The sequence below is a fragment of the Chionomys nivalis genome, chromosome Y (assembly GCF_950005125.1).
Source record: "Chionomys nivalis chromosome Y, mChiNiv1.1, whole genome shotgun sequence".
NCBI classification, from domain to species: domain Eukaryota; kingdom Metazoa; phylum Chordata; class Mammalia; order Rodentia; family Cricetidae; genus Chionomys; species Chionomys nivalis.
This window is the reverse complement of record NC_080113.1, coordinates 5,639,251-5,650,794: the sequence shown is the minus strand read 5'-3', so window position 1 is coordinate 5,650,794 and position 11,544 is coordinate 5,639,251. Positions and strand designations below refer to the sequence as shown.

At 37.1% G+C, this 11,544-nt stretch overlaps 1 protein-coding gene and 1 pseudogene across 1 annotated transcript in view; both read right to left on the bottom strand.

The window, feature by feature from the left end:
- LOC130868812 (ubiquitin-like modifier-activating enzyme 1 Y) overlaps positions 1 to 11,544 on the bottom strand; it is a 964,755-nt pseudogene that overhangs the window by 423,310 nt on the left and 529,901 nt on the right.
- Positions 1 to 11,544, bottom strand: part of LOC130868797 (probable ubiquitin carboxyl-terminal hydrolase FAF-X) — a 176,331-nt gene that overhangs the window by 19,010 nt on the left and 145,777 nt on the right. The window contains exon 34 of the mRNA XM_057760827.1: positions 411 to 552. Coding sequence (XP_057616810.1) covers positions 411 to 552 — 142 coding nt within the window. The remainder of the gene's footprint in view (positions 1 to 410; positions 553 to 11,544) is intronic.

The following is an 11,544-nucleotide window of genomic DNA, read 5'->3' as shown; positions in this document are numbered from 1 at the left end:
AAATTATGGTCATCTTGGAGGAAGTTTATCACTAGGGGTGAGGACTTTCAGAGAAAAAAAAAACTCGCCTACTTCTGCTTTGCTCTTTTTGCTTTGAGCTTGCATTTTAAGATGTGAATTCTTATCTTGCTATTCCAGGCAGCACACGCCCTACTTCCCTGTGATAGTGATGAACTCTTATCCTGATGGTACCATAAGCCCAAATTAACTCTTCCTTCTATTAATTGCCTTGGCAATGTTGCTGTATCACAGCAATAGAAAAGTAACTAATATACCAATCAGGCAGTCAACCAATGCAACCATTCACTCAAACACTAGACAGAAGTTAATTTTTAAAAAAACTATAAGCAACTCCAAAGTCTTCTGGTTTTGTTACATACTGTAATAACCTTAAAAGCTATAAAACATACCTTTTTATCACATTTTTCACAATGATATGCATTTGCACCTTCTAATAAATCTCCCTTGATATACTGTTCCAAAGAATCAAGAAGATTTTGGTGATTTCTAATGTCTACATTCAGAGTTGTAAAAGATTCTTCACATTCATACCTAAAAATATCAGGAAACAAAGGGATTTAACTTTAAAATCTTTTTGTCTCGGTCACTATTCTACTTCAATGAAAAGACACCATGAGCAAATCAGTTCTTAAAAAAAGAAGACATTAGCCGGGCGGTGGTGGTGCACGCCTTTAATCCCAGCACTCGGGAGGCAAAGGCAGGATGATCTCTGTGAGTTCAAGACCAGCCTGGTCTACAAGAGCTAGTTCTAGGACAGGCTCCAATACCACAGAGAAACCCTGTCTCTAAAAACCAAAATAAATAAATAAATAAAATAAAACCAAAGAAAGAAAGAAAGAAAGAAAGAAAGAAAGAAAGAAAGAAAGAAAGAAAGAAAGAAAGAAAGAAAGAAAGAAAGAAAACGAAAAGAAGACATTTATTGGGTTTGTTTAAGTTCAGAGGCATAGTCCAGTGTTGTGAATGAACAGGGAAGCATACACGGCACTGGGTCTGGCTTGGGCTTCTGAAACCTCAAAGCCATTAATCCCAGCATTGAGTAGACAGATGCCGGTGAACTTGAAGTAAGCCTGGTCTATGTAAATAAGGTCTAGGCCAGCATACTAGATAGTAAGATCAAGCCCCAAAATAAATAAGTAAAAATGAAAATAAAACAAAAAAAATTAAGAAACTAATGATCAGGCTTAGTAGTTAAGAATACTAGTTTCTTTTGGAGAAGACCTCTTTCAGTTCAGCATCCATAAGGCATTCTACAACCTAGTAGTCAAAAGAGTGTTAAGAACAATGACCCCTATTTCTGTTTATTTTATTTTCAGACAGGGTCTTTCTAGTAGTCCTGGCTATGTCAGTCCTTGCCATGGAGACTAGGCTAGCCTTTAACTAACAAAGATAGATCTGTCCTGCCTCACAAATACTGGGATTAAATGTGTGCACAGTTATACCCAACTCAAGCAATTTCTCCAAGTTGTTAGCCCCAAGTAGCAAAAGAAGTTATGCTTGGTAAACAGGCAATACAAATAATGTTTTAAGCACATCATTTGAAAAAAAATATAAATTAGTATCTAACTGAAGGTGTTGAGAATAAGTGATTACTGAATTCTAAAACCTCAGTGTACCTCTGTATCACCCCTTCCAGGGCCTGGACAAATGCTCTAAAAACTCCTAAGAGTCAGCCTTGAATACACTGTCCAGCAAAGCTATTAGGCAAAATAAGAATTGAAAAGAAAATTATTCCATGATAAAACCAAATTTAAGCAGTATTTATCTAATAATCAAGTTTTACAGAAGACACTAGAAGGAAACATCAGTCTGTAAATGTTAAGCATACCCCCAAAGACACAAATAATCCCATAGTATAGTAATAAGGGTAGGAGTGAGAGGACCACACTATAGAATAACATAAATGGACCAAGAAATGCTACCTATTAATGACCCCCAATTTTAATGCCTTCAATTTGCCAATAAAAAGACACAGACTAGTAGCATGGATTAGAAAAGAGGATCCCTCCTACTGTATCCACAAATTACACCTTACCATTAAGGACAGAAATCACCTCAGGGTAAAGGATGGAAAAAAATTTACAAGCAAAGGGACCCATCAAACAAGCCATGTAGCCATTTTAATATCTGACAATGTAGACTCTGAACAACAACTTAGCAGAAGAGACAGAAGGAACACTACATAGTCATCAAAGGAAAAAAAAAAAGCCCACCATGAGGACACTAGAATTCTTAATACTTGTGCAACAACAACAACAACAAAATAAATAAATAAATTCAAACAACAAAAAAGTCACCAAACAAACAAAAATACAAAAAAACTCCACAAACCACTTAAACAGATATTAATTACAGATAACATTTTATTGACCCTCACTGATAGTGGGAAACTTCTATACTCCACTCTCTCCAATAGACAGGTTATTTAGACAAAAACTAAACAGAAATTCTGGCACTAAGCAACATCTTAAACCAAAAAGACCTGACTAATACTTGCAGAACAGTCAAACACAAAGGAATATACCTTCTTCTCAGAGGCTCAATAAACTTCCTCTAAAACTGAATATTTACTCGAACATACAGCAAGTTATCAGCAGGAAAACATAAAATTGAAATAACAAGCTGTATCCTATTAGCCTCCATGGATTAAAGTTGCAAATCAACAAATGAAGAATAGAAACCCATAAAAACCGAACACCTCATCACTGAGTAATAAATAGGTTAATTCAGAAATCAAGAAGAAAATTAAAAGTATTTTAGAATTGGAAAACATAACCTGCCCAAACCCATGAGATACAGTAGAAATGGTTCTGTAACATGAAATTGGAGAGATATATTAAGTAACTTAATATATACATGAAGGTCTCAGTGTTTCTCAACTTTCCTAATGCTGCTACCCTTTAATACAGTTCTTCATGTTGTGGTGACCCACAATGATAAAACAATTCTTGTTGCCAGGCGGTAGTGATACATGCCTTTAATCCCAGGAGGTAGAGGCAGGTGGATCTCTTTGAGTTTGAGGCCAGCGTGGTCTACAAGAGCTAGTGCCAGGACAGTCAGGGCAGTGACATGGAGAAACCCTGCCTCAACCTCCCCCCATCTCAAAAAGATTTAATGTTGTTATTTCATAGCTGCAATTTTGTAGTATAATACTGCTATGCAGGATTGTCTAATTGTATATATAACCATACGGGACTGAGGGAAACAAATGGGAAAGGAATGAGTCAAATTATCTTGATTTGCATATGATATGACAGTATATATAAAAAATCCTAAAAGTTCTACTGGGGAAATCCTATAACTGATAAACACTTCCACAAAACAAACATGGCACAAAATTAACACAGAGAACTGAGTAGTGGTCAAATGACGGACTGGGGAAAAAAATCAGGGAAACAATACCCTTAATAATTGCTTCAAACAAAAAAATAAATCTTGGGGTAACTCTAACTAAGGAAGCGAAAGACTCGTATGATAAAAACTTCAAGTGTCTGAAGAAGATATCAGAAGATAGAAAGATCTCCCATGTTTATGGGGTGGTTGAATTAACAGTAAAAATGACCATTCTACTTAAAGGAAATCTATAGATCCTCATCAAAATTTCAACACAGTTCTTCATAGCTCTCAAAAGGACAATTCACAGCTTCATATGCAAACATAAAAACTCAGGATAGACAATCCTGAATAATAAAAGAACTGTAAAAGTTATCACCATCCCTGAGTTAAAGCATGGTATTAACACACACACACACACACACACACACACACACACACACACACACAAAGAAGCATTGACTAATGGAATCAAACTGAAGGTCAAGATGAAAATTCAAACACTCACAGACATCTGGTCTTTAATTAAGAAGCCAGAAACACAAACTGAAGGAAAAAACTCGCACCTTCACCAAACAGTGCTGGTGAAACAGGATGTCAGCATTCCAAGATGTGATCCTAAGTGCTGGGATCACACACACTTGGGATCTCATGCCTTTAATTCCAGAAATGGAGGCATATCGAGACAGGAGTGATACGGCAGGACAGAGAGAGGTACATGAGGAGGTGACAAGAGCTCACTGGAGCCTGTGGTTTGGTACAGACACTGTGCAGTCTAGGCAGTCCGAGGACTGTCCCTTTGGTTTGAGCATTAGCAGAGGTAAAAGGTCTCTCTAGTGGCTTACTCCTCTGCTTCTCTGATCTTGTGCTTTAACTCCTGTATCTGACTCTGGGTTTTGATTAATTAAGATCAATTAAATTTGTACTACAAAAGGTCAATACCTAAAATACATAGATAACCAGAAAAAGACACGAAGAAAAGAAACAAAAATCAATTAAAGTCAGATATAGAAGTAAAATGTGTAAGAATATAAATAAAAATGTTAATATCTGCAGTCAGCTGCCAAGCATGGTAGGTCAGCACTCTAGAGACAGAGGCAGGCAGATATCTGGTTCAAGGTCAGACTGGTCTATCGAATGAGTATTAAGACAGGGATAACCAAACGGAGAATCCCTGTCTCAATCCCACCCCCGCAAATCAGCAATATTCACCTCAAGACTTTGATACTCATCTTACACCAGTAACAATGACAAATATCAATAAAACAAATAATGGCTCACATTACTGAGGATGTGGAGTAAGTCATGCAAACTTGTACAGCCACTATGGAAATCAATATGGTGGTTCCTTGGGAAGATGGGAATCAATCTATCTCAGGATCCAGCTATACTACTGTTGGTATAGTCCCAAATGATGCTAAATCCCAAGACACTTCTTCATCCATGTTCACTGCTGCTTTATATCATATTCATAATATCTATATGTTAGAGCCATCTATATACCCATTAAGAAATAAATAGAAAATGTGGTATATTTATTTACTCAATGGAATATTATTCAGCTGGTAAAAATGAAATTATAAAATTTGCAGGGTCAACCCACCCTGTCCCCAAGCACGCCTTTTCGCCTACATGGTCCTTGGAACCCTGCAACACAGCCTGCTACAGTGTTGAGGGGACCTGAGAGGTGAGTCAGCACCCACAAGCCCAGACAGAGGGATGCCCCATGCTCTGGGACCTTCCCACTGGGACACAAACTCGGAGCCCCTCCCCAACTCTCTAAGCTTTTCTGGATAGCCAGCAGGGTGTGTTCCTGCTGCTGGGCTTTTCCCCAACCCACCCTGCCCCCAATGGCTCACAAAAAGGAACTACAGAGACAAGTATAACCGAGAATACAAGAGATAGGAGAAAAAAATCTCAGGTGAGGAAATAGACTCACTGGCGAAAGAAAACATTAAATCAAACAAATTCTTAACACAAAACGTGCCAAGATGTGGCTATCCTAATATCAACAAAATGGATTTCAAACTAAAATCAGTCATAAGAGATGGAGAAGGATACTTTATAACAGGAACAATTCATTAAGATGAAGTCTCAATCCTGAATACCTACGTACGTAATATAAGAGGACCCACATATGTAAAAAAAAAAATCACTAAAACTTAAATCACATATAAAACCCCACACACGAATAGTAAAAGATATCAACACTCCTATCTCGCCAATGGACAGGTCAACCAGACAGAAACTTAACAGAGAAATAAGAGAATTAACAGATGCAATGAATCAAATGGACTTAACAGACATTCCACCCAAAGAGAAAAGAATTCTCAGCACCTTGTGGAACCTTCTCTAAAACTGATCACACACTTGTTAACAAAGTACACATCCTAGATGCAAAGAAATTGGAGCAACAACCCATGTCTTATCAGATTGCCAAGGAGTAAAGTTAAAATTTAACAACAATACTACCCCCAGAGAGTCTACAAACTCACTAAAACTGAACAGTCAACTACCAAACCACCCCCAAGTCAAGGAAAAAATAAAGAAATTAAAGTCTTTCTTGAATTCAACGAAAATGAAGGCACAACATACCCAAACCTATAGGACACTATGAAAGCAGTGCTAAGAGGAAAGTTCATAGCATTAAGTGCCTACATAAGAAAACGGAGAAAGCTCACAATGGAGACTTAACAGTACACCTGAAAGCTCTAGAAAAAAATAAAAAGAAGCAGACTCACCCACGAGGAGTAGAAGACTGGAAATAATCAAACTGAAGGCTGAAATCAACAAAACAGAAACACAGAAAACAATAAAAAGAATCAATGAAACAAAGAGCTGGTTCTTTGAGAAAGTCAACCAGACTGACAAACCCTATCCAAACTAATCAAAAGGCAGAGAGAGAACAACCCAATTAACAAGATCAGAAATGAAAAGGGGGACGTAACAGACTGAGGAAATTCTGAACATCATTAGGTCTTACTATAAAAGGTTGTACTCCACAAAATTGAAAAATGTAAAAGAAAAGGACAAAGGACATTTTTTACATAGATACCATATACCCAAATTAAATCATGACTAGGTAAGCAATTTAAACAGAACTATAACTCACGAGGAAATAGAAGCTGTCATCAAAAACCTCCCAGCCAAAAAAAAAAAAAAAAAAAAAAAAGCCCAGGACTGGTTTTAGTTTAGAATTATACCAAAAAATCCAAGAGCTAATACCTGTACTCCTCAATGTGTTCCACACAATAAAAAAAGAAGGGTCATTGCCGAACTTTTTTTTTGAGGTTACAGTTACCATACAAAGACTCAACCAAGAAAGAGAATTACAGACCAATCTCACTCACGCAAAAATTCCCAATAAAATACTGGCAAACTCAATCCAAGAACACATCAAAAAAATCATCCATCATGATCAACCAGGCTTCATCACAGAGATGAAGGGCAGGTTCAACATATGAAAATCTATCAGTGTAATCCATCAAATAAATAAATTCAAAGAAAGAAACCATATGATCATTAGATGCTGAAAAGGCATTTGACAAAATTCAGCACCCCTTCATGATAAAGGTCTTGGAGAGATTAGGGATACAAGATCATATCTAAATATAATAAAAGCAATATGCAGCAAACCAACAGCTAACATCATATTAAATGGAGAGAAACTCAAAGACATTCCACTAAAATCAGGAACAAGACGAGGCTGTCCACTCTCTCCATATCTCTTCAACACAGTACTTGAAGTTCTAGCAATAGCAATAAGACAACACAAGAGATCAAGATGATTTAAATTGGAAAGGAAGAAGTCAAACTTTCATTATTTGCAGACAATATAATAGTGTACATAAGTGACCTCCAAAACTCTGTACCAGAGAACTCCTACAGCTGAGAAATACCTTCAGTGATGTGACAGCATACCAGATTAATTAAAAAGAGAAAATCATTATCCCTCCCATACACAAAGGATAAAGAAGCTGAGAGGGAAATTAGAGAAACATTACCTTTGACAATAGCCACAAATCACATAAAGTATCTTGGGGTAACACTAACCAAGGAAGTGAACGACCTATTTGACAAAAACTTTAAGTCTTTGAAGAAGGAACCAGAAGAAGATACCAGAAAATGGAAAGATCTCCCATTGTGTTTCATAAGGATCAACATAGTAAAAAATGGCAATTCTACCAAAAGCAATCTAAAGATTCAATGCAATCCCATCAAAATCCCAACACAATTCTTCACAGACCTTGAGAGAATAATAATCAACTTTATATGAAAAAACAAATAACCCAGAATAGCCAAAACAATCCTATACGATAAAGGAAATCCCAGAAGGATTACTATGTTTGACATCAAGCTCTATTACAGAGCTACAGTAATGAAAACTGCTTGGTATTCACATAAAAACAGAGATGTTGACCAATGGAATCTAAATGAAGACCCACAAACCTATGAACTTCTGATTTTTGACAAAGAAGCTAAAAGTATACAATGGAAAAAAGAAAGCATCTTCAACAAATGGTGCTGGTATAACTGGATGTCACCCTGTAGAAGAATGAAAACAGATCCCTATCTATCACCATGCACAAAACTCAAGTCCAAATGGATTAATATTAATCTGAACACAGTGAACCTGATAGAAGAGAAAGTGGGAAGTAGTCTACAACACATGAGCACAGGAGACCACTTCCTAAGTATAACCTCAGTAGCACAGTCAATAAGAGCAACAGTGAATAAATGGGACCTCTTGAAACTGAGAAGCTTCTTTAAATCAAATGACACAGTTAATAAGACAAAAAGGCAACCTATTGAATGGCAGAAGATCTTCATCAACTCCACATCAGACAAAGGTCTGATCTCCAAAACATATAAAGAACTCAAGAAATTAAACATTAAAATTCTAAGTAACCCAATTAAAAATGGTGTACTGAACTAAACAGAGATTTCTCAACAGAAAAGTTTCAAGTGGTCAAAAGATACTTAAGGATATGTTCAACTTCCTTAGACATCAGGGAAATGCAAATCAAAACAACTTTGAGATGCCATCTTACACCTGTCAGAATGGCTAAAATAAAAAACACTAATGATAGCTTAGGCTGGAGAGGATGTAGAACAAGGGCAACACTCATCCACTGCTGGTGGGAATGCAAACTTGTGCAACCACTTTGGAAATCAGTGTGGCAGTTTCTCAGAAAATCTGGAATCAACCTACCTCAGGATCCAGTAATACCACTCTTTGGAATATACCAAAAAGATGCTCAATCATACTACAAAAGCATTTGTTTGACTATGTTCATAACAGCATTATTTGTAATAGCCAGAACCTGGAAACAACCTAGATACCCCTCAACGAAAGAATGGATAAAGATACTGTGACACATCTATACATTAGAGTACTACTCAGTGGTAAAAAACAATGACATCTTGAATTCTGCACGCAAATGGATGGAATTTGAAAACACTATCCTGAGTTAGATAAAAGATGCAAATACATGAATATTGCATGTAATCACAAACATCAGTGGATACTAGCCATAAACAAAGGACTTTGAGCCTATAGTTCATGATCCTAGAGAAGCTAAGTAATACGGTGAACCCAAAGAAAAACATATATAGATTCACCTGAAAATTGGAAGCAGACAAGATCGCCTGACAAAATTTGGGGCATAGAGGTGGGGGAGGGTAGAAGAAAGGGGGAAGAGGGGAGAAGAGGAGAGCTTGAGGGAATGGAGATGGAGGAAGGACAGATATGAGAACAAGGAAAGAGATATCTTGATTGAGGAAGCTATTTTGGGGTTAGCAAGAAATCTGGCTCTAGAAAAATTCCCAGGAATCCACAAGGATGAACCCACCTAAGACTCTAAGCAATAGAGGAGAGGGTGCCTGAACTGGCCTTGCCCTGTAGTCAGACTGATGATTATCTTAAATATCACCATAGAACATTCATCCAGTAACTGATGGAAACGAGACAGAGACCCACATCGGAGCACTGGACTGAGCTCCCAAGGTCCAGTTTAAGAGTGGAAGTGGGGAGAGTATGAACAAGGAAGTCAAGACCATGACGCCTTCACCCACTGAGACAATGTACCTGAGCTAATGGGAGTTCACAACCCCAACTGGACTGAGAATGAATGAGCATGGAACAAACTAGTCCCTCTGAATGTAGTTGGAGCAGACTGAGGGGCCAATGACAATGGCACTGGAATTTGTCTCTACTACATGTACTGGCTTTTTGGGATTTTATTCTCTTTGGATGTATACCTTGCTCAACCTGGATGTAGTGGGGAGGGCCTTGAACTTTCCACAGGGCAGGGTGCCTCACCCTCTCTTAACATTGGAGGGAGTGGGAAAGAAAATCTGTGGGGGGAGTAGGAGGGGAGTGGGAATTTCGATTGGTATTTTTTAAGTAATAAAACAAAATAATAATAATAAAATTTGCAGGCAATTGTATCAGCTAGAAAAACAATCTTCAATGAGGCAAGGTAATGAAGACTCAAACGATAATCACAACATCTTTTTTCTTAAATGTGGATTTATCTTTTTAAGCCTTTGATATCTATGCTAATCATAGTGGTTAGATACCTAGAAGGGGACTAGGTAGGATTAGAGGGTCTCCCAAGTAGGAGAAATAAAACATGAACTTATCATAAAATTATGGTGGTACACAACAGTGCAATTCTGATTGGATTTAAGACCCACTCGTGAGACAGAACCCAATGCTGACACTTCCCAGGTGTCTAAGAAACAAACTAAAAAGGCAACAGACAGGGGGAAAGTCCATATTCTGAAAAAGGAGTGTAGCAATAAAATAACTCTTAATTAAATTCTATTATACTTATAGAGAGATGCCTAACCAAGTGCAACTAGACAGATATTGGAGTCAGATTTGAGAGATGACTTGAATGCACTGAATTCTGGACTCAAAAGGACTGATGTACATATGAACTGACCAAAACTATGACAGAACATAGAAGAGCTACACAGACTCTGACAGATCTAGAACTGACAGAGGGAAAGTGGGCACAGGGTCACAACATTGATTGATCAAGAAGTTCTCTGTTCTAGGGATCACTTGTGTTGGGGACAGACTGGAGGTGTGGATGGATGCCATGGCCTAGGACACTATCACAGCAGAGGCCTTCTCTACTTAGCTGGCTAGGTAGCCTTGCTCATGTAGTTTAGGGAACTAGAGCTTGGTTCAAGTTCTGGTGGATGCTGAGGAGTCTGAGCTGGAACACAAATTGACAGCCTTCATTCAGCCACCAAAAATGCAATGTCCCTCTGTAATTAGTGAACTTTCTTGAGAGTTTGTTCTGGACCAAGCATTTGCAGAGCACCTTGTCATCCAAGCCCCCCTTGTCCAAATCCACTAAAATGGCTTTATCTAAAAAAAAAAAAAAGGAGAAAAAGAAAAAAATAATAAAAGCTCTCTGTAACTGATAACTTCTTTGAAAGAAAAATAGCTTTCTCCAATTGAGTCTCATTAAATTAACTTTAGAATAGGTCCCCAGCCCCAAGCATAGTGTAGCCTATTAAGACAAACAGAACTGAATAGCATTTCTGTAGATGTTTTTCTTCTATGGCTGCTGAGTTTATGTATTTTTTGTCTTACTGATGTCCTATTGGAGTTTTTTTTCTTTTCTTTCTTTCTTTCTTTTTTTTTTTTGTTATCTAGGAAAAACTGTGATAGGAATATAGTTCATGAAAATAACTTAATAAAAAAGAAAATAATCCTCAAACAAAACATTTATCTAGGCATGTATTTGTGCTATCTGACCTTCCTAAATAAACATTAATATGGTTATTTTCACTTACGATTCATATTCTATCCATTTTCTTTGAAGCTGAAAACTTAAGACTATTCTTAATGAAGAATTTACTCTGTATTAAAATATTATAAAATGATAGTCATTTTATACATCTATATTAAGACACATTATTTTCATAAGAGAAACAAAAGACCTAGGTAATTGTAGACTTTCAGAAAATATCATCTTCTGATGTATCCCAGAAAATCATTAATGTATGAAAAGGAAGTAAAATATCAAGAAAATGAGAAGCAATATGATAAAGACCATTTTCTATAATTAATTGAACTTCCGGTTTAACTTTTCATGACAGTGAGACACATCATCTCCTGGCACACCAAGCTACTTCAAAAGGGTAATGGGCATTGAAGAGGCTCCTTATGGC